Here is a 24686-nt window from a genome sequence, read left to right as displayed (position 1 = left end):
CTTTAGCTGTTTCTTATGTTTTTAGCTCGTTTTAAGCTTCTGGTTCAGCGTAGCAGGTGTACCTTGTTTCATTTGTGGTGTGGAATTTTATGTATTTGTTGCCGTTGAATATTTAATGTTTGTCATGGACCTCGATGTGATTTGATGCCTGCTGCAAATCAAATATACTTCAGGATAATTAAGTTAACAATTAAGTTAGCATAACAACAAATGCCAACATGGGTCCTAACGATTATGTAGGTTAAATATGAATTGCAGTGCACTACTTTTCTCAGTAATGCAGTATTATTATGAACAGTGAATGAGAACAGCCTGATAAGGTACACATTTAAGGAAATAACTGAATAAATGGTGCTTTTATACCTCAGATTTTAAAATCTCAAAGACGCTGAACATTATGTTTTTTTCTCTTTGAGTTTACAAAGAACAACAACACAGTGTATGTAAATGAAGAGCAGGCAGCCAGCACAACCCTGTGTGGTCTTGGTCCAGTTGTAGAGCTTTAATAAACAGTGTTACAGTTAACACACCAAGAGGCTGAGGGGAGGAAATGCCAATACAAATCTGTCACTAGTCTAATACTTCATACAGGTAGAATAAATTATACTATGGTAAAATACACACATGCCAAACAGAAAGCAGAACAAACAAAGCAGAGAAAGGACTACGAGGTAAACAGGAGGGCTGGGGCTGAATGAGCATATCTGTACATTTGATCCTTAATGTTCTCCTTGGTTTGCTGTCATTGAAAAATAGATATTTACACAAGGTAGAAGGTTAACACAGCCAGCATCCAAATAGTTTTCATGGCTCTTGTGGAGGTGCAGAGGGATGATATTATAAAAGCTTCTGTATCAGTGACAGTTCCCCTTACCATAGGAATACATGGACACCAGCATCTGGTGGGAACCGAAATAAACTCATCAAACTCAGCTCAGTTTCATTTCATGGCATCACCTTTAAACGTATGATGGTAAACAGTATCTCTCTGAAATGGTGCCAAATGCAAAACAAGGGTGTACAAAAGAAATAAATAAAACTTAAATAAGGCTAAGTGTCCACATGGTGTTTTTTTATATTTCTTCTGTGCAAACACCACACCAAATTCCATTCTCAAATTTAAGACTTTAACGTTTTGATTATTTCCTTCTTCCAGAACAGTGGGGAAGAACACCAGGAGCAACAGCCAGGAGTTGAGTTTTCATTCAAACTAAATGATGACTGGTGTGTTAACTGCATGCCAAATTAAGCATTGTTTTTTAAACGGAGTCCGACACAGTAACTCCCACATAAAAACACACCGGGGCTACATTCACTTCCAGCTAACTTGACAGAGAACAATGAGAGCAGAGCAGCATCCCCGATCTGTTTTAACTGAATACTGAATACTGAATCTCGGTCCAGCTCAGCCTAAAACACTGGATCTGCAGCACGCTACCGTGGCGATCACTACCATGCCTGTTTTTAACTGACTTTACAAGATCAGATAACAGACACTCGACTGTCCTGCTATTTTAACCGACAGGTGAACTCACCACAGACAGTTGCCTTGTTCATGGACTCAGGGTAAATGTGGCCGCATGCGTCTTTTTTCAGAGCGTTAAGTAAGTAAGCTTGTTTTTAGCTGTGTAGACATTCCATTATTAATGTAGTGTTAAGTTAGCTAACGTTAACGTTGTTGTCATAGAAACAATACCAACAGGCAGCACTTGGCAGCCCTCCCCTGGGCCCTGCCAGAGAAAACCACTATATGGACACAGGCCCTAATACAGGAGTATATTTTGATTGTTCAAGTATTATTATTTTTTGTATGGAATGATGCAATAGGTTTGGTCTCTGTTTATCCTCCAGCCCGTCAATGTTAAAGTGGTTTCCACTAAAGAAAAATAAAACAGAGCTCGATACGGTGGCATCTTTGCAGCATTGTTGTTGTGCACTGCACATCCTCAATGGAATCCTTTTTGGAACCGCTGTAGTGGGTACCACTTTAGCATTTAAGAGGTTCTGTCCACATTGTGACAGAAATTCTTGAATGAAAGCCGTTTAAAAAAAAATAATGGCCAGGTAAAAACACTGAGCATGTCTATTGCTAAGACAAATACTTATTTCCAGTTGCCTCTACTCTGCAGTGTAGACGTAAATGGAATACTTCCTGCAGATATTTCACATCAAAAGGAGAGGATTATGCTTTTTGCTGGAAGTTTTAATTTTGAAACATCTATGCGGGAAATTAACAAAACTCTCTATCACGCTTATCAGTGATGAGAAGAACAATGAAGAAGAGAATTGATCGAGACAAGAGGTAAACATGAATTTGTGTCAACTGCAAATTAAGACAGGAGCAGATCAGAAAACAAAGAGGCTTCTTTTACTGAAATATGATAAAAAATATACTTATAGGAAATCACAAATACAGACCTCAGGTAAGCCTGTTCCAGATAAAGGCTTGGTTCTTCTCTGTAGTTGAGGCAAATGAAATCCAATATTTCAGCGATTACGCTATCTTCATTAATTGATTCACTGCAGATTTTTTTGAAACACCCAACTTTCCTCTCTGTTCACTGTTGTTGAAACTCATCCGTCAACTGTATGGCGTCTGAACACAGCAACAGTGAGTTGGGAGAAAACTTTAGGATTCCAGACATAGGCACTATAGCAAACTTTGCATCTGTAACCATCCTAAACCGTACTTTAGTTGAGATGGGCAGATGACATGAAAACATGTCCTCAATGAACACAATTAGCAAGAATGAAGAGTTACTTATGATATTAAACAACACTGTTAACTAGTCCAATTGCAATTGCAGATAACTCATCAAAATCCATTTCTTATCCAAAGAATATTTTAGAACAGTTGGTGTTGGCATGTCATAGAACAACCCAGTGGTTGTTTTCATCGATAAATACAAGTAGTAAGCATTAAATGAACTGGAATCAAAAGAAATGAAAATGAAGAAAGGAAGTGTCACGATTGGTACCAAGCTGCCTGGAGAAAAGTCCGGCTGCATTCAGGTGTGGAGTGATGGTCACGCCGAGTGTCAGCTGATCAGTCCGAGGCTTTGTTTGACCTCTGACTATTGCCAAAGCTAGAGAAAAGAATTGCCTAGCTCTTCAGGAGCTCCTGTTGTTGATAAGAGGGACTGCAGTGTCAGAACAGAGGCATCTCTTTAGGAATGGTTGAATTAGTCCATATCAGACTGCTACAGAGGTGTTTTATCTCCCTCACATACTTACGCACACGCGCACACACACACACACACACACACACACACACACACACACACACACACACACTCGCACACACGGGTTCCTGAAGGCTGACACTTTTTTAAAACGGCCAATATCCTGATAATCACTATCTATAAAGTTAAGTTTCACATGAAAAATTCAATGCATTTAGGGTTGCCCTGAAATTGTCATTTGCCATTTGTTTCACTTCTTCTCAAAGTGAAACAAATGTTTAGAATTTAAAACACTAAAATTAAGCCAGGACCAATCTGTTTATTTGGGTGGCAATTTCTTAAAGACAGCAGCTCAAAGTCTTGTTTCCGCAGACCACCATTTGAATTCTGAACACCCATCTGTGATGCTGTGAGTGGTCAGAAGTACAACACACTTAAATTTGAGCTAAAATTCCTGAGCTGTAATCAAATCACACGGGCAGTTGTCTGATGACACAACCAGAAACTTATGTCAATGAATGAAACTTAACATCAGATCATGGAGGTGACTCAGCAGAGTAACCGGGCTGTGTGTCCCATAAGGTGTGTTAAAGGAGTTATTGACGTTAACAATTGTATTGTATTTCATGTCAATTCAATGAGACAATGGATGCCAACACATGTCTGTGTCTGTGTCTGTCTGTCTGTCTGTCTGTATGTCTGTGGCCAGATACCCCAAGATATGGCACCAGTTATATTGCCATTCAGTGTGAATGCACCATTACAGGATGGGTTAATTGTTGTTTGCTGACCCACAGAAGAGCAGTTTTTTTATGTAAAACTATTTAAAAGTAGCTATGAGGAACCTTTGGTTTGTGTTGTTTCTAGCAGTAGCGTTTTTACCACACCTGCTGTCTCAAAGATCTTTTCTAGCGCGTGCCGGCTGGTGCTGTGTTACCCCTGTATCACTGAGTTAGCGTTACCGGGACGTCATATAGTTGCGATGAATGTTTTGCTCAGACAGAATGTCATACAAAATCATACTATGAGTGATACAGCCCCAGTATAACAGATAACTTCTAAAATAAAATGATAAATACAATTAGGCCTATTTAAATTTCCTGCTACCTTTTACCTGGATACTCACTAACACAGGCTTTACCGGTGTTACACTGAAATCTGTGACCTGTCAGAATGTGTTACTGTAGCGCCGTCTACCTGCCGTTAATCATTTTGGGACTTCGCGGGACAAATTGGACCCTCGCAAATGCATTAATAAAAACTACTGTATATAAAAAGAGCGTTCTTTTCACTGTTAGTCTCGTTTGCTTTTACAGGTCATTTATGATCATCAGATGAAAAATTATACAATTTCAGAAACATTAAAGTTGCATATAGTTACTTTAAATAGATAGCAGGTCACCCAGTCTAAATTGATTGGCTCAGGATTTACATAGTAATTGTTTATATCACTAGTTTATAGCTGTCGTGCAATATGAACAACAAATATAAAACAATATTCCTAACAGTGGCTTTGGTCGGTCCCATTGGGAATGTTTAAAGCTTGGACAGCTGCATCATTCAATCCTTAAACCCTCGAGAAACACTTACATAAAATAAAGTATAAAATCAGCCCAATGTACAACACACACACACACACACGCAGTCTCTGGGAGATTTGTATGGATGGTAGCAGGAGGTGTGGGTTGTGCTGGTGACCAGGTGTCATGTTGCATGTCCGGTGAGTGCTAGTAGGCCTGGCCAGTCTCGACCTGCAGCAGTCCCAGCACAGCTGAGTGGTCGGCCAGCTTCATCCTGCGCTGACTGGACAGGCTCACGTTCTTAGCCAAGTAATCCACAGCCGCTGGAGGAGATCAGAGACAAGACACACGCTTACTGATAAATGTATGTATATATATTTTGAACATGTTACACTGAGTAAAACATTGATATGGATGCTTCTCAGTGCATTGGAAATGAAAATGAGGAAGAAAACGGAGCGGACCATGCTGAGAAGGAGCAATGACCAAAATCTGACCATTGGCATCTGAGTTATTGTCCTACTCTCTGTGTGATCCCCTGTGGGACTCTGACTCTGAAAGGTAAGCTGTATGCAGTAACTTGTATTGTAGAGGATCACTATAGTTATTTTCAAATCAAATCAATTGAGCTTCAGAAACAATGAGTCCTACATTTCCCATAATGCAACCAATAGCATCTTTTTTTACTGTATTAGGCCCTCTCTGCCTGGTCAATAGCCTGCCACCTTTTTTAAATTCCTCATCTCCAGTTTGTAATGCAGGCTTTCAGTTATAAATGTGTAGTCTCTGAGCCCAAGCTCACGTGATGATGGCATTACTATGACATCGCTATGACATCATTTGACAGAGCTTGTCCAGAATTGCAGACGACAGTACACAACTGTTATACCTGAGTTATTTACTGAGTAGAGCTCGTGATGGCTGGATTTAAATTCAGTGCAATGCCCCTTTGAAAGCTTTGGACCTATGTTCAGCATTTTTGCAATTTCCACTGATTTCCATTTACAGTTCTGATCATAGTCATTGTAGAATGACGCTTGTAGTGTCATAACCTGCATGAATAGTCCTTTTTATGGATGTCACAGCTAGCACTGCTCACATTTATGCTGCTGTAAAATAGGAATTGGTTTTCCATTCCAAGTCATTTAACTGGTTACACTCCCAACTGACAGAGAAATTGTGGCTTGGGGGTAGAGTGGTCACCCCTCAACAGCAAGATTGGCAGTTCAATCCCAGGCTCCTCCTGCCACGTGTCAAAGTGTCCCTGAGCAAGACACTGAACCCCTGGCTGCTGTACAGTATTTATATATAGCTGTCCACTGCTCCTAATTCTTATGATGGTTTTAAATGCAGTAATTACATTTCATGACATTATACTGTGTATGAGACAAATACTTTTTTTTTGTTTTAAAAATTGGCACTTTAATGGGCTCATGCATTTTTTTATTTGGTCATGTATGACAGAATACACAGGTATACAATAATAATATATTATATTAAATGATTGAGTCATCCTTCATGCTAACAGACAGTGTTAAAGTATAAGACTGCTGTGTCCTTACGTCAATACTTTACTTCCCGTGGCATTGGTTCTTACTGAAGACAAAAATCTTTTGAAAAATGTATAGTTTTTTTTTTTTTTCAAAAGTCTCAGTCATTTCCGAAAACAGGAGCAAAGTTACATTTCAAGTAAAACGTCTCTCCAAGTAATTATGTCTACATGCTAATAATTTGCAACACCAAATTTGTTAGTAGCAAGGAAACATTCTTAATTAACCTATCTGCAAAGTTACAACGCATCTGCAACATTTTAAGTAGCAGGACAAGTTTACTTTTTCAATATTTAACCATAATCCAGCATATGTACAGTATACACAGTGACACACACACAATACTTGTTAGTAGATACATTCAGTGTTGGTTTGGCGCTGCACCTATGATTTGACTCAAAATCACCAGACTCAAAACATGCATTATATTGCTGCATAATTGTTGTTTTTGTCATGTCCAATCATACTGACTGACAAGAGAACACTCTGTTTGACAGACGGACAAAAGGAGCCAACAGTTTGGCTCCGCAGACAGAAAGACAGAGAGGCAGGTAGAATAAGTGTGGTTCTTGTAAAGCTGGCATTAATGCTCAGCATATTTTTCTGTCTGAGTGGTGGATGCTGCACCTCCCTGGTTCAGCTGCAGATAACTTTTCTTTTATAGGCCAGGAGAGAGGAGGGCTGACAGCAGATGGGATGTGACAAAGTGAGTTTGTGAGTGCATGGGTGTGTGTTGGGCAAATAGGGGGAGATAAGTAAGGCATGCCAGTTAGGATGCTAGCGTGCACAGACAAGGAAACTGTCACTCTGTACTGAGGAATAACAGAAAGAAGAGCACCTATGGGTGGGCAGGTCTGTCTGCCAAGATGCCAGTCACCCAGACAGGAAGAGGGGGAGCTGTCTGTGTGTGTGTGTGTGTGTGTGTGTGTGAGTGTGAGTGTGAGTGTGTGTGTGTGTGTGTTGTTTCACAAGGGTTTAGTGAGGTCCTCTGAAGGAAGCTGTTTTTTCTGTCAACCAGCTTTATACCTTAAATCCCTGTCGAGCAGTCACACTGAGAGTCCTCTGCCTCCAAGATTGAACCTATCTGATAATACACACTAACACACTAACACACATGCATAAACATAGGTGCACACACGCCTCAACTATTTTGACAGTATGTACTTTAATCTGTCAGGAGCTTCCTGCATTAGAACAAGAGAAGAGTCAAACGTCTGAAGTATCTGTCTGCAGGAAGGGGGAGGTGGGGTGAAGGGCCACAGCCTAACCACAAATGTCACATCAAAGAGGATCAGTTATAGCATCAGAGATGACATGTTTTTTAATATATAACCTGAGTCTTATTGCGGTAACATGTGATGTGTTTCTTTTTATGGGGGGTGGGAGGGAATATTACTTTGTATTTTTGCGTTTTGAAAGGTGCTATATAAATAAAGCCATTATTATTGGAAGTAATCCACGATTTTGCAGAATTGTCTAATATTGATATTCTTATAGGGTTGGTAGCCATTAGGCTTACATAAAATGGGCAAATACAGCAGTACAATTTCCCTAACAATAACATTTATATTGGACAAAGCTGGCATGCATAATTTATGTTCAGTAAAAAAATGTATGCTCAGGCTACAGACAGCGTCTGCATCCACGGAGAAGTGTTGCAGATAGCCCTAGTCCTAACCTTTAAAGGTGCCTCTCTTCTACAGCATGCAGCAATGCTCGTTGAAAGGCATTATAAGCTTTACATCATTGACAGTATTAATATCACAGCAAAACTGAAAACTGATAAGCTGTATTGTTAGTAATGACCTATGTGAGTGGCACTGGAAACATGTTGCTTTAAATTTAAAGATTCTGTAATATTAAAAAATTCAGAGGCTACACAGTTTGTGACGTCATTCATATGCAAGTTAAAAACACTTTGGGCCCTATCTTGCACCCAGCGCGGCGCAAAGCCCGATGCAATTGTCTTTGCTATTTTAAGACCGTCCAGCGCCCATGTTGCTTAAATAGCAAATGCACCTGCGCCCATCTTTGCGCCCATGGGCGTGCTGGTCTTACAGGGAGGTGTGTTCAGGTGCATTCTTGGCGTATTGCTATCTTGAGGCAGCGGGAAGTGATCGCGCCATTGTCCAACAAAAACCTGGTCTCAAGTTAATAACACAGAATTTCATTGTTATTTTAACAGAGCATTAGTAAAATACGCCTCGGCTCGCGCACAGTGCGCACACTATGCTTGTTACACACACAGGGATGCGCAGCAGCACACACACATGCAGAAGATTACAAATAAAAATATTACGTTGCAAATCCTCCATCATAACAGCAATGCGCCAAGGTAAAAACACATCTGGCTTTTAAAAGGAATGGGAGATGATCTCTGATTGGTTTATTGCATGTTACACCCAAAACACACCTCTGATTAATGAAGACACTAAATTCAACACTTTAGGACCATGCGTCTGTCGCACGGACCCTTTTTTCCGCCATCAGCCTAGCAAAAGTGGATTTGGACACGCCCTAAACGCACCTGCACTGTGCTTCACGCCATGCACTTAGATCATTAAAAGGGGCCCATTGTCTTTGGCTTAGTAATAGAGGTCAGAAAATCAGTTAACTCTAATAAAAACTGTCCAGCTGAACCAGGAAGTTTAACCAGTTGTAGTTCAAAAGTAATAAAAGTTTCTGTGCTCAGCAATCGGCAAGACGCAGAGTCCCAATAAATGAAAAATCCATGGGGCACAATTTATGTATATGTATAAACTCCATATTCTGTTACGAAAGCCAATTTTTCCTTTGTTGGGAAGCTGTTACATTCCGTTGTGTGAAAACTCTGAACAAAGCTTCTCTCATCTGTTTTAATTGGTATCATACATTTATATCATAAATTGTTACACTTTTTTAAAAACATAGTTTATACATTGATAAACAATGAGCTGTTGGAGCCCTAAAGGTAAAAACAGTCATTTTTGACAGTGTATGGTGGAATAAGGAACAATCCACTGTCCATGAATAAATGTGGAAATTCAGTTAAACCACTACAACACTAGTCATTCACTGAGTGCTAGAATTGTGAAATATCAGAGAGTCGTAAAGCACATGTTCTATATCACAATGCTGCTGTTGTTTGTTTAGTCTGAAGTAGAAGGTGTCAGACTTACTCTGGCCATACTGACTGTACTGGTAGCCGGCAGCAGCCATAGCTGGGTCCATGCTGTAGCTGGTGGTGCTGTATGTGGGGGGGCAGTAGGACTGAGATGATGGAAGGCTGTCCACCGTCTTAATGGAGGACTCAGCTGAACGCTGGCTGCAGCTGGCTGAGATGGCGTTGGATGGAGAGGAGTCCAAGGCACTGTGGAGCGGTGAGATGGAGAAGTCGTGTTGTGGCTGTGAGGATACACCGCTGGGGTTACTCAGGATGCTCATCACCTGCAAACACAGAGGAGAAGACACTTTGGTACAGAGCAAGATATCCCCAGAACCACACAATCTGCCCTGAATAGTTTCAGCATTTTGGTCACCACCTGAGCTTACATTTAGTGCCAAAATGTCAACATTGCTCACAAGATATCCCATTATCTAACAGGCAGATTGCTCTGAAATTTTCTGAGAAGATACATTCCCCCTAGAGGAGAAACCATATACGGACCTGCTGTGCTTACTGCAGCTGTGTGCTCAGTTTTCTTGTGCAATGAGTGCTTCAATTCAATTCAATTCAATTTTATTTATAGTATCAAATCATAACAAGAGTTATCTCGAGACACTTTACAGATAGAGTAGGTGTAGACCACACTCTATAATTTACAAAGCCCCAACAATTCCAACAAACAGTAATTCCCTCAAGAGCAAGCAGTGCGACAGTGGCGAGGAAAAGCTCCATCATGGGAAGAAACCTCGGACAGACCCAGGCTCTTGGTAGGTGGTGTCTGACGGGCCGGTTGGGGATATGATGCTTCTTTTTAGTGATGCCATTGTGTTCTCAGACGTCAGCAATTACTTTGATGAATACAGTCGGTGTTTACATCCCACCGCAGGCTAACGTGCAGGAGGCACAGCGCTCGCTCGCCGACCAGATACTGAGTGAGGAGCAGACAAACCCAGACTCCGATCCATCCAGTCATGATCTTCCCAAATACAGTCTGTTAAATGTCCAAAGAAAGCTTCCCCTAACCATAACCTGCTGTATGGACATCTAAGAAGTGGACCAGTGATGCTATCTTCGGCCGTTTTTGGACCGTACAAACATCCCAGTTTTGTTCAACACCCCCACCGCACCCCCACGCCGTCTGCCAACTATATATCTATTTATATATATACTCTAGGCAAGCAAACTGAGGATTTTCATTAATTCTTGTCTACCTCAAAAAGAAAGGAGAGAAAATAATTTAACTCTTTTCTTATAGCAAATATTGATTAGTGTAAAGTCACTTAAATTATTCAAACTGTAAAGATTAAAAGTTTGTAATTTCTTTTTAAGATTATTTTTTGGGGCTTTTCTCTTTATTTTGAAAGTGGATAGACATGAAATTGGGGGAGAGAGATGGGGGATGACACGCAGCAAAGGGCCGCAGGTCGGATTCGCACCCTGCACCGCTGCAGGACTCAGCCAACATGGGGCGAATGCTCCCACTGGGTGAGCTAGAGGTCGCCCCAAAAATTTGTCACTTCCGTGTTGGCATTTGATGCTAGTGTTTTTACTCTCAGCGTGTTCTGAATGACAGTGTGTGCTATCTCAGTGAGGCTTGTTCATGTTGTGTCTGGCTGCACTGAGCCTGTTTTGAGACGTGTGTTAAGAGTTGTGTTGCTTGGAATGAGTTTTGCAGCTGATGTGAACTGTTTAGCTCAGGGGACTGTTAGTAATGCAGACTGTGGTTAGAGTTTTGCACATGTGGCTTCAGTTGGGACCGCTGTCGTTTAGCAATCGAATAAAAAACTCTAAGTACAGAGCTGGAATCAGGACATTGTTAGCCTAGCTTAGCATAAAGACTGGATGCAAAGGGAAAGCATGGCTCTGTCCAAAGATGAAAAATACTCCTCTAAAGCTCACTGATAGCCACAATGGCAAATGCTTAACAACTTTAGAAGAAAAGAACAAAAGACGTGTGGAAGCTGGTGTCCACCAGAGCACAAAAGACCTTAGAGCTGAGGTTTGTGCAGGCAGGACAGACACATACACGATTGACTTGGAAACTGTAATAAAGTGATTCAGTCTAAATGAAGGAGTGTGAAGTGTAAATGAATACAATATGCATCGTTTCAGATAAATAAGCATTTCAGACAGAATGTCCTCAGCTGTTCTAATGAAGCCTTGTTTTGTTTGTGCTCATGTCAGAGGAAACCCTCTTCTTTGTTGGTTTCTAAGCTCAGTGTGCTCCTGCAGCTGCAGCCTACTGATAGCAGGACTACTTACAGATACTGTAGCCAGGAGCTAATGCTAGGGCTTCGTAAACATTCCCAGCGAGCATTTCACTGAGACAATATCCATAAGGTGTCCAGTGGTGTCAAAGTATTTGCACAGCAGCACACATTTTCTCAGCAGGAATAAGCACATGCAATGTTTTACAACCTGGGTAATATTTCTAGGAATTGGTCATCATTCCTTTTCATAGCTTAATAACAGTTTAAGCAAAAATATGTTCAATCTAAAAGGAATGAAGGTGTATAAAGGTGAAGGTGAAAAGGTGATACAAACTGTTAATTGTTATAATTCAATCGCTGGCCATTTTTTACCTGCAGCATTCATTCACTGCTATTCCCTCCCATACACACCACATATGTTGCAGCCATGTAATCTGGAGCCCCAGTTCTATGGAAGGTCAAGCATAGCTAACACTGTATGTAGTGTGGAAGTTATGGTACAATTTAGTAATATTGGGTTGCACTATACAAGTTGTTAGAGTCCAGGCCTCACGCTTCAAATGTACTTGTACAACGTGCCGTCAAACTACATCTAAATGGCAAAACATGTTCATACATGTTCGGGCAAGGTGAAAGCCTGCTGTCATGGAGAGACAGCAGATAACGATGCACACTTTCAGACAGTCTCTTTCCTCAAACACATTCATGTTGTTGCACATGTTGTTCACACGTCCGGAGACAGAAGTAGTATGTGAATAATGAGAAAAGGGAACTTGAGAAGTGCAAACCCAGCTTACTTTCATATCTCCACACACCTGAACATCACTGCGTAAAGTAGCTGTGCCCGGCAGATTACCTGTTTTGAAACTTACTATAATTGTCGGATGCACCCCGGCCAGGTATGACATCACAAAGGTGCGTGGGGGTTTCAGACACTGTTCACCAATTCAACAAGCTTTGTTTGGCTTAAGTTATAACCTGACTTCAGATGCAAGTCATCCTATTAACTGTGGTGACATACAGTATATACCAGATTTTAGGCACAGTTAATAATGTAATGGATTGGTTATAACTTTCCAAACCTTCCAAATTTTCTTCAAAACCTGACATTTTCAGCATATAGCTTGCTAGCTCGAAGGTTGTTGTTTCCCGTAGCGAAATGATTTTGAGAACGTAAACACAGAGAGAGCAAGGTGAGACATCAGGCAGTAATCCTGGAAATGTACTTCCGTTGATCGAGACTAAGATGTAACTAATAATCGCCAAAGCTTTGAAAACTGACCCATCTTTATTTTTATATTTATATATAAGCTGTTGTATAAATGTTTGCAGCTTAACAACTTGTATAGTGCAACCCAATATTACTAAATTGTACCATAATTTCCACAGTAAATACAGTGTTAGCTATGCTTGACCTTCCATAGAACTTGGGCCTTACCCAAATGTGCCTGACCATTCACCACCAGTTAATCAGATAAAGATCTGAGTTCCTGTAGATGCGGAATGAAATTGTAGAGATATTTGGTAAAAACAGAATAAAGATTTGCTGTTTGTGAGTCAATGCCACTCAAAGGATGAAAGGTAGTGAAATATAACACACAGACACAGGTGGTGGATAAGGTGAGAAGCCTCCATCTCAAACAGTACAGGAGTCTTTCACAGATGAAGAGATGAGAGGAGAACAGTTATCTCTGCTCCACACATTACCATCTCCTACATTCCTCACTGTTCCTCCACCTCTTGCTACACTACTTTGAAACGCTATCCCCCACATCGGCTTATTTATTTATTCCGCATTCAGGTTGGTGCTTGGTTCTGAGCTGGTTTCAAAATGCTGCGCTTAAAGATAATTTAGGGATTTTAGGATGCTATAACAAAATCAGTATGTGGAAGCATATGTGTGCTTCAAACGAACTGCTTATTGGATTATCAAACACCGTCTGAAACGTCTTCCCTTCACGCCTGTCTGATGTCAGAATTGTTGGGAAATGTGTAACTTTCCAAAACAGAAAATCTGATAATCACGCCCACTTTACGAAGCTTGGTCAAGTGTGTGGAGGTGTGAAAGCAGGCAAGGTTTAAACTTTATCCACACATCTACTTCCATGAGTTTTTGTATGTACAGTATAACAGTGTGACACCTGAATGCCCTTGAGGAAAGAGTGAAAGCCTGCTTTGTTACTTAGCTCCCTCTCTGGCCATTCAGAAAAGCTAGTTCAAACTAGTAGTTTGTGGGTGAAATGATCAACCAATTTCAGCTTACTGCAGATATATATATTCATTTATGTCAGCTGATAAGAAGTGCAAAAATATGTTTACGGTAAAGATCGACCGATACTGGTTTTTCAGGGCCAATATCGATTATTAGTAGTTAATGAAAACGATAACCGATGTTTGGAACCGATATGCATTTACAGTGAAAATGAAAATCTTTAAGTCAAAATTACAATTTTGGAATGTTACAAACTCCAACACAAAACTTTGTTTAAAAGCTTTAAGCAATTATTTAATAAATTAGAAACTTTCAACATAATACCCAGTAAAAGAGAGTCAGATAGTGTTGTGGGCGGGACATTAAGTCAGACTCAGTGGTGAGTGAAACCGAAGCGGAGTGACAGACACAGAGCTGTAGCCGAGCCAAAGTAGAACACTTTTTATTTCATTAACTTTAGCGGTTTATGAGGCATATAAAATGATGATACAGATCATCTGCAAATTGCCAAAAAAACGGCCTAGTATCCCTAGTTTAAGGTCGTTTAGAAATAGAGACTTCATGAAATCATTAAGAGCAATGACAAGTTGATTTTTACACTGTAAACATCCCACTCACTACATCTCATGGTTACTATTCTTTAAAGGTGCCCTGCCACACGTATTTCATTACTTTGTGGTAATGTCTGAAGTTCTACCATGGACTCTGTAACAATTTTTGTGGAAACAATGCCTTGGTTACCTTGTTTCAAGCCATTCTAGCGTGGTATAGAAAGCCTACAAGAAGACTTAGCTCGATTTCTGCCAGTTCTCATTAATATTCAACAAGCTAAGCTGTTTGAATCTGATTCGCTAACAGCTAGCCAATGAGAGCCTGGCTGTTAGAATCCTTTACCCGGCCCAACTGGGCGAGCTAATGAATAGTAATGAGCTCAGGTAATATGATGTCAGACTAACCAGCTTTTGTAATTGGCCTGATTTCTTTGCTTATTTCTTTTCAGTGGCTAGAGCTGACAAAGTAGGTAGCAGTTCATTTTCACATTCACAACATAACACATATGGACCTAACATATTTCAAAAAATGCAAGTAAAAACGATTTTGTGTGGCAGGGCACCTTTAATCTAAATGTAACCACATCCAAGGTCTGCATTCTACTTGCAATCCGTGTTTGTTGAGCGTACACAGTCATTGAGAGCAGACTGTACCGTGGTGAGATGGTCAAGAGAGAAAGGAACAAACAGTCAAGGATGAAGTCATTTTTCATAACTTCTACTGCACGACATAACTGTATAACATTTGAATTTAACTTTAAAGTAGATTTAGCTCACAGTGTCAGGTTGAGCTTCTGTTGTGGGCGGATACAGCGAGTGGGATTTAGGCTGATGTTGGCATGTTGCTGGTGCCACACAGGATCTATCACTATCTTCCATGGAATTGTAAGTTAGACAGTAATTGCAGAGCACACTGATCATGTCAGTGTTGAATGTGGAATATCTGATGCAATCAGAGGTTATTATGCAATCAGCTTTTGCTATTTTACTATAAGAAGATGTGTTTTCTGTTACAGGCGGTAATCCTGAAAATGCCAACTCCCCCATCAGTGATGAAAAATAAATCAAATTTAATAGCATGAAGAAGAAATATAAAAATACCCAGATGGAACAACAAAAGTCATTTAGAGCCTTGTTAAACTGAAAGACAAATATCATATATTATACCTTATCAGAAGAAATAAGATAAACCCAGAGACAAATGAAATGACAGTTACCTTTGTGTCCGTGATGTTATCACAAGTGGTAAATGTTCTAGTCTTAACTCAAAGAACTTTACACTACAGGCAACCTTCAGCCCATTCACACACACATTCACACACTGGCTTCAGTATCTTGCCCACAGCTGCGCCAGTCAATGTTACGATGAATTATGTTTTGGCACTGTCTTTGAACATCTCGTAGTGCTCCCTAATGCTGACATTTCAGCCTTGGGTATAATCACGAAAGTTGAAGTTCACATCAAGCATTGAACTTAAGCACTTTTTCTGGAAATAACAGCAAAATCATCTAAGGAATGTGAAATGATGTTGTTGATAAAAAGGTTGAGGGCCATATTTAGCCGTGTTTGCTCAACATTTACACATGAAGCCTAAAGGTGCTCTGCTCTGAATAATGGAAAGTTGGACCTTAAGTTGAGAATTTGACAAATGTGTCCTGTTTACAAGAGTAAACAAATTCTGAAATTCTAAAAATTCAAAGCAAATTCTGTCAAATAGTGGTCTAGGCTTTCATTTACCCAAACTACACCGAGAACCAGGCCTTCATTTAAAACAGGCTAACAATGAAGACATGTCTTTGTATATGGGGATCATATAAGCCATCTTCTGACCTGTTGTTGTTTCATTTTCCCTGTGTACCTGATATCTGGATACATTCAGTATCGTGTACCTTTCCACAGCACTGATTCCCTCAGTGTACACAATACGCAATACGTATTGTGAGTACACAATACTCACAATACGTAATTTCGGCCACTAGGAGTCTCTCAATAAAAAAAGGGGATAAAAACATGAACTTTTAATGATGTTGTGAAGTTGCGTGCGGTTATGGGAGTTGTAGTTTTCATTGTTAAACACCTATGTTTATGTCATTCTAATAAAAAAGCTGCAGTTTCCCCAACATAATTAAGTTTTTCTTGATATGATTTGTATTGCACGCTAACATTAGCCAGCAGTTCTCAGCCACAATATCAAAATATATATCACATGTCAGTGTCACAACGTCACTCAACGACGCTGAGAGACTTTGTGGGTGGGGGCAGCAGAGACGTCTGATGGCCTGTGTTGTGCCAAAAATCTTCCAGCTGCTGGAATACTCTCCCTCTTCACTTTTTCCTAATTTGAAATAGTTGTTTTGGTGCCTAAATATAGCTTCGTCACCGCAGGAAAGTCACCTTTTGTTGGTTAAATGCGAAGCAGGGGGGAGATTTGCCACGTTATGGATAGCCCATGTTCGTCCAGACTCAGGCTCCTGAGCGTGATATGGTCCGTTCACCGACGTATCGTTAAACTTTATGTTACTGCCATTAGTGTTGTTAGCACCCAGCGCTGGAGTTTGTGCTGGCTGGGTTCGGGTTGTAGTGATAGCGGACTCCAAACTCCATACTGTTGTACTGATATGATGAAATAGGTACTGTGGAAATGTGTCAAGAAATTACCATTACCATGTTAGCACTCTTGGTCTTACCTGGGCTTTAAATAACCTTTCAACAAATAGTCCTTGTTTTGTGTGCGTGTGTTTTTTACTTACTGCCCATACACAATTTCCAGGTAACCAATTTGTGCACCATTACATCTACATCTGGGCTTCTTCCTCATGTGGTAACAGTGTGCAGCTAAATGCTCCCAGTCTTGCAAGGCCTCGCACCTCCCTCGCACCAACATCACCCACTGCACTTCCCTCCCGTACCACCTTTACTATACCAAACTAACTGGTTACCTTAAATGATTTCAGGCCAACAGGCTGGACTCGAGTCAATGGAAGCAGACAGAAGCTGTTTGCTCAAGCAGCGGGACATTGAGAAATGTCAGGTCAAACAGCAGCTGACAGTGTTAATATCGGCTCCTCCTCACTATAATGACTTATATAAACAGAGAGATGGCTCTCAGCTGGAGGCTGACAGGCAGAGTGCTGCTGCAAACAGCAGACAGCTGGGTCCTGAATGCATTGCAGAGAGACCGACATGAACATGCCTACAGACACAGATAGACGGACAGTCCAGTCGGAATATCAGTTTGTTGTGTCTGGAATATTTTCTCTGCAAGCACATTTCAGCAACAAGGCAATCCAAAGTTCTTTACATCAAACATTAAGGATAATTTAAAAACAATTAAAAACACTGATTAAAGAAAATATAAAATAAAAACAAGCTAAAATAGAAATGAGACACATACAATTGAAGAGTAAAGGCTACAGTGCACCGTAAAGCCCTATTCGCACAGGACTAGTATTCCCAGGGGACCTCATGTGATTTAGAAATTACTCCCCCCACATCGGTGCTTAGTGAGGCACATTTTTAGGGATAAGCAAGTCTGAATTTTACTCAAATTTACTTTCCCCCAGATTTGACAGAGGCTTGACATCAGTCAAGCCTCTGTCAAAACTTTCTTTTATAATGTCCAATGCAGCCAATCCAAGCCCAAATTTTGCTGATTCGCACGGGACTAATATCATATGAGCTCTGTCTTTGGTGAAATATAATAGGTCATTTGTGGTGAAATTTTTGACATGACAAATTTTTGACATGGCAGATTCACACTGGATTAAGATCACAGACAACCTTCGCAATTATTACAAATTACTACAGGTCCCCAGGTATTACTAGTCCTGTGTGAATAGGGTATAATAAATGAACAGTTACTTGATTTGAAAAAAGGCAGCCTTAAATAGAAAGGCCTTCAGCCAGACCTGCAGTTTTCTGGGATTTTGTTCCAGATATGTGGAGCATAAAAACTGAACGCTGCTTCTCCCTGTTTAGTTCTGACTCTGGGGACAGAAAGCAGACATGTCCCAGACCACCTGAGAGGTCTGGGTGGGTTCATAGTGTAGCAGCAGATCAGAAATATATTTTGGCTCTAAACTGTTTAGTGATTTATAAACCAACAGTAATATTTTGAATCACTTCTGGGAGAGACAGGAAACCAGCATAAAGAGCTCAGAACTGGAGTGATGTGAACCACTTTCTTGGTCTTAGTGAGGACTCGAGCAGCAGCATTCTGAATCAGCTGCAGTTGATTGATTTTTTAGGGAGACATGTAAAGACACCGTTACAGTAGTCGAGTCTACTGAAGATAGAAGCATGGACTAGTTTTTCCAAATCCTGCTGAGACATACTCTTAGTCCTTTAACCCTTAGCTATACATTCTTAAGGTGATAATAGGCTGACTTTCTAATTGTCTTAATGTTGCTGGTGAAATTCAGGTCTGAGTCATGACTACACCAAGATTTCTGGCTTTGTCCGTTGTTTTCAACATTGCAGATGGAATCTTAGCAATTTTTGTTTAATTAAAGAAAGTTCCAGCACATCCAATCGTGAATTTGCTCATGCACTTACTCAGTGTTTGTATTGGACCATAGTCCCCTGTTGATAATGTTATATAAATGTGTGTGTCGTCCGCATAATTATTGTTGAATGGACGGTTAATGCACTTGAAATCCGTGTGTTCAGTGCTGACAATCTGCTGAATCTCTTAACTCCTAACTTGTGACTGGTGGTAGAGGGCCACTGATAAACACCTCAGCATTCAGAGAGCTGACTGTGTCCAGCAGATCCATAAAGTCTCGTTACAGCACCACGTCTGCTGCCACGTTATGCAGGATTCAAGTCAGAGACCATGTCCTTGGAAAAGCAGAGTATTTGGGTGTTTGTACTTAACATGTCTCTTATCTTTCTTACGGCAGAGTCACCTGCAATCCGAGTGTGTGTTGGCTTTCCCTGTAGCCTTTTACTTTTTGACTTACTCTCAGTCCTTACCCTGCTGTGTGACGATGATACATAATCCAGGTCATCAAATGGAGGTCCAGGATCCTGCAGCAGTGGAGCAAATCTGTTGTCCAGTTGCAGAGTTTTTTTGTTGCTAGTTCTCCCTTTCGCAGCGGTCTCCGGCTGTGTCCTGCTAAGTAGAGGGGTTGAAGAGTCGCTCTGCCTGGATGATAATGCAGGCCAGCCAGTCATATTACAAATCTCAGGGCGCTGTGCCCTGCCGGTTACTCGTCCTCCCATTTCCCAGGAAAATGATTTACTCTTAGGCTTTGAACCAAGAGAGTTCCAGGGAGGACCACACTTGTAGATGTACTACCCGGTACAAGGCCCTCCCGTTCTTTGCAGTCTTGTTGGTGCTAATTAGCCGTGTTTGCATGCTTTTGTCTACTGTTTAGGATCCATGGTAAAGTCATTCCCATTTGGTCCATTCACTTTGTTCACTTCTCTCTGGTGAATTTGGGTTTCCAGAGCTGCAATCTTCTGTAGAAGTTTGTGTTATTCATCCACGGAGAAGGAATGCATCTTGCTGTTAATTAGCTTTAGCTAAGTACTATGTTTCTAGTCATTGCATTACAGGCTTCTGCTATTGGTAGGCCACACTCACGCAGTACTGAGGAGGTCATACAAATATTGAAATATGGCGATGGCCTACTTTATCTACAAAACAATATATAGTCTAGTGATTTATATAAGTGTCTAGGAGCCGCTGCTCGTAGTTTCCCACAGAAGAAAAGCAAGAAAATATAAGCAGTGGTGTGAGCAAGCAGCAAAATCGTCTGCAATTACTTTTTGATTATTAGTGGGCAAATTCTATATCTAAGTACTCCTCCATTTGCTTGACCAGCCCTTTCTCTTCTCTTTCAATCAGAATCAAGTATTTACTCTGGTCATTGTACAAGTGTTTGTAAAAACAAAGAGCAGATGAGGTTGTAGTTGCGCTGCAGCCACTCAACACCTGCATTTCATCCAAACCACAGGAACTAGAGGGGCTTAACACTTTTCTACCCACTCAGTCAGTCAGACAGCACCCTGGGCTCAGTTTAGTTTCCACTGAGGGAGGAGGAGAGGAGAACACTCTGAGTGATAAATAAAGAAGAAAAAAATCCTACAAACATTCCATCAGTGGGTATGATTTAAATTCCTCTGCTTTTCTGGCAGCTTTCTTGAGTAGGTCTTGTTTATTATTTATTTATTTGCTTTAAAGCTCCTTGCTTTGCCTCTTGCCAAACTAAAGCAGCATCTGTTTTTTAGGCAATTTCTAATTAACATCTACACCCCCCTCCGGCCCCCCAGCGCCCCCACTTTATTGCTCATTATGGGAATGATGTAAATATATGTGCTCATCCTTTTTGATTTGTTGACATGGGAGCGTGCCAGTTGACAGCGTGCCCAGTCAAAGGGCTTAGAACTGAAAATTTTAATAGCAGCTGAGACTAATATTAGGCACCGCACTTCATTGACATTCAGGTGCAAACAGCCATGTCAACACACTGTGAACTGGGGGGCTGCAGGAGGACGGGCACAGGAATGGGGGTGCTGATATTTGTATATTTTTAAGGGAGGGGCCCCTCTGCTCAGGCTTCTTGAATATAATTCAACACATTTCCTCATTGATTTAAAAAAAAAAATAGGTTGTTGTTAATGTAAATGGCTGTGTGTGTGTGTGTGTGTGTGTGTGTGTGTGTGTGTGTGTGTGTGTGTGTGTGTGTGTGTGTGTGTGTGTGTGTGTAAAGAGGCACCCCACATCCCCCAACCCCACCTCCTTATCTCAGGCCGACAGTTGTCAGGAATCACGGGCAGAGGCCTGAGTTAGCGAGGCAGGCAGGCAGGCAGGCCTGGGGATATGGATCAAAGAGACAGAGCTGGAGAACCAAAGCAGCTCTGATCCCCCAACACTGAAACCCACTCTGTTCTATCCGTACTCGCCCGCTCTCTCTCTCTCTCTCTCTCTCTCTCTCTCTCTCTCTCTCTCTCACCCCGACATCAAATAGCGAGCCAGAGAACTCCACCATTCCAAAGCAGGCTAAATCGTCCTCTCACAACAAACCGGAGAGGAAATGAGTATTGCTAGAGGAGAAATGTGTTCTTCTTTACTCGTGTGATGTGTTGATGTGTTGGGGTCACTGTGGAAAGTAATAGTTTCGTCTTCAGTGGCAAGTCACTAAGTTGTCTGACCTGACAAAAACGGATTAGTGGGCCAGCATCACTGAAGAAAAACTCACCACTTAGAGGGCTCTAAAGCAAAATAGATTTATGGGAATTTGTCAAAAAGGGTGGTTAAAAATAAGGCTTTATTTTTGCAGGCTTTCTTAGGGGAGAGGGGGGTTGTAACAACTCTGATGGTGAAGCTGTGGAAAGGGTTTCTTTTTACACATGCAGTGCCATCACAGATGGAATTTCATACTGTCATTTTGTCTTTCTGTCAATAAGACTTGGAATTGGCTGCACACTCCATCTCCACATGAAAGTCAGCCTCTAATTCTTTCCCATTCAATTCGAGAAGAGGAGGCGCAGAATGGCTTGTGTGAATTACATTCCAAATGCAATATAGCTGTTTCAAATTGAATTATTGCCTGTCAGACGTACAGCATATGGTCTTCCTGTAATTTTGAAGGGGGATCTTAGGAAATTCATCCTACATTGTTATCTCATGTAAATGCCTAGGAGCATGATGAAAGGGTCAACGACAGTAAAGCCATAATGGAAAAGCTTCAGCTGAGCCTCGGAGCAGTTCAGAACAGACTGAGAGGACAATAAACACAGAATGCAGCAGCATTCATTGCTGATGCATTTCATGTCAGGAATGAATACCATTTCAATCAAATGAATTCACTGGAGCTGTTTTGATTTAAATTTGATGGTATTCCTTCCACAGTCAAGTCATATGTTGGTGATCTGTCCAAACATATCAGTAGATAAAAGCAGTCCTTCCTTAAGCTCATAAATATACCTGAAAGCTCTACAGATTGATGCAGCCATTTCAAATTCAGATTGTACTATTTGAAACAAATCAAACAGCAGAAAATTAGAAACTACAACATACTATGAATGATAATGTTGAGATTATATAGAAGGTAGCACACAGCATCAGCTTCCTTTAGAGTGGCTCCATTTTAATCTCTTCAAATCTCTGATTTTCCCTTTCAATTTCCCTTTAGTAGCTTTAAGGTATAAAGACATTTTTTTTCACACAGACAGCTTTATTTAAATAAACTGGTATGTGCTTGTTCCACTGCATCATTTAGGCTACTATAACTTGAACTGACTGAAATATTTGAACCAAAGACAACATGTCATTAATGGCTGACCATTTAGTTTCACTTCATTTACCCAGCCTGGTATTGTGGCCGAATTATGTTTGGGGGGGTTCTTTTGCCCTAAGTATTTATTTTTTAAAGATTTTTTTTGGGGCATTTCCACTTTTAATGGATAGGAAAGCTGAGATTTGAAAGGGGAGAGAGATGGGGAAGACATCCAGGAAACTGTCACAGGTCGGACTTGAACCCTTGGACCTTTTGCGTCGAGTAATAAACCATATATATATTAGTGCTGTCAAACGATTAAAATATTTAATCGCGATTAATCGCATTAATGTCTTAGTTAACTCACGATTAATCCCAATTAATTACACATTTTTATCTATTCTAAATGTCCCTTGATTTCTTTTTGTCCCATTATATTTTTTCGTTTTAATGTTCTTATCAACATGGAAAAGTGGATTGGCTTGCTTTGTTTTACTACGTATATTGGCATATACGTAGTGTTAAATTTTACACTAACATTCTCACTTGGAACTAATAATCTGTCACATAATGTAACCTCAATTTTCCACTGCAGATAGTACTGCCTCATGCCTGAGGTGAGCGTGGCTGGTCGTCATAGCAACTATGGTTTTCCCCGACTCATTTCCTGGTTCTCGTTCTCCATAACCAACATAAAATCAAGGAGAGGGTTAACTTTTCCTGCTACAGGTTTCCCACCGTGGTCAGAAAGAACAGAGGAGACACTTTGTTTCTCTCACTGACTGTAGAGTCACTACTCGCTCCAAAGCTAATCACCGTGACGAGCCTACTAGCTACGCGGCTCGCAAGCCCAAACAAGTGTGTGCGGCCGCAGCGTGTGGCTGTTTTGTTTCCGGTCTGTAAAATTACAAATCCCACTATGGCCACGCCAAGACCTGCCCTTCAATCACTACTATCGGCCAGGCGTCTAAGGTAACCTAACCCCATTTGTTCAGGTCCTATCCCCTGACAAATCCGCTATTCTAACCACTCAAGGTGAAATGCCTAACTCCAACCAATCGAGCTGCTTCGTAGGGCGGGTCTTGGCGTGGCCATAGTGGGATTCATAATTTTGCTTCCTGCTTCATGTCCTGTGTGAAACCAAAAGTCAACGATGACTTAGTCTCATAATGGCGGACCTATCTGCACAGCGCTGGAGTGTGGTCCGGCTACAGCGCTTATTTATTCTGGGATAGGGGAAAAAAATGCTCTGGCTTGTTTGTATTTATTTAAACCTATCACAACCGTCCCGGGTGGCACTAATCAGTACCCTTGAGAGTAAGAGTTGTGTCATCTTTCTATTGAAAAGAGCTGGGGCCAGCACGCAGCCTTGCCTGATTCCTATCTGAACGGTGAGCGGATCAGAGCTCTTGCCTCCCACAACCACCCGGGCCATACATGTATATATATATTTGCATCTCTCCCTTATAAGACGATCCGATACATATCTAGATAAGGTTCAGGCATGATAAATTTGAACGATTCAGTGCGAATCGATGAGATATGATTCAGTCTGATAGATACAGTTAATATTCGTTTTATGTAAACACATTCATGTTCCATAAATTTAAAAAAATAAAATTAAAAGAAGCCAATTCTATAAAAGGAGCATTCCCTACCTTCAAATAAATACTTTATAAAAGGGACCAGGGAATAGCAAAATTAGGACATGCTAGATTAAGAGTATAATTTATATAGCTAGTCACTTATAACCAAATAACATCCACATCAGCTCCATATGCTGCTGTAATCTGAGAAACAGTAACTCTCTCAAAAGTCATTATGAGCACTCCAATAATTATCAAATAGAGTATTACGTGATTGCTATGGGTTACTTAACGTAATCGTCGGTTCTTTGATATAGAGTAAGGTGTTTTACTATAGGAATCACCTCTGCCTGACCAACTATGGAAGTTCCAATGACACCACATCTGTCAATGACAGGTCGCAGTGTGTGCCCCTCATTTAATCACAGTCAACTTGACTGTTGGCCACTGCCACTCTCAGTCTCCTTTCCAGCATCTTTTCTGGTATTGACGCACAGTGGGTGC

General features: G+C 40.9%; 1 protein-coding gene across 2 annotated transcripts in view; it reads right to left on the bottom strand.

The window, feature by feature from the left end:
- Window positions 1-2346: 2346 nt before the first annotated feature.
- LOC114558290 (paired box protein Pax-7) overlaps window positions 2347-24686 on the bottom strand; it is a 76521-nt gene continuing 54181 nt past the window's right edge. For both annotated transcript variants that reach the window (XM_028582163.1, XM_028582164.1), the window contains exons 8-9: window positions 9411-9678; window positions 2347-5025 (exon numbers count right to left, since the gene is read on the bottom strand). In XM_028582163.1, coding sequence (XP_028437964.1) covers window positions 4910-5025; window positions 9411-9678 — 384 coding nt within the window. In that variant the 3' untranslated portion in view covers window positions 2347-4909. The remainder of the gene's footprint in view (window positions 5026-9410; window positions 9679-24686) is intronic.

Source organism: Perca flavescens, chromosome 7 (genome assembly GCF_004354835.1).
Source record: "Perca flavescens isolate YP-PL-M2 chromosome 7, PFLA_1.0, whole genome shotgun sequence".
NCBI lineage: Eukaryota > Metazoa > Chordata > Actinopteri > Perciformes > Percidae > Perca > Perca flavescens.
The sequence above is the reverse complement of the archived record's forward strand: the minus strand, read 5'-3'. Positions and strand labels throughout refer to the sequence as shown.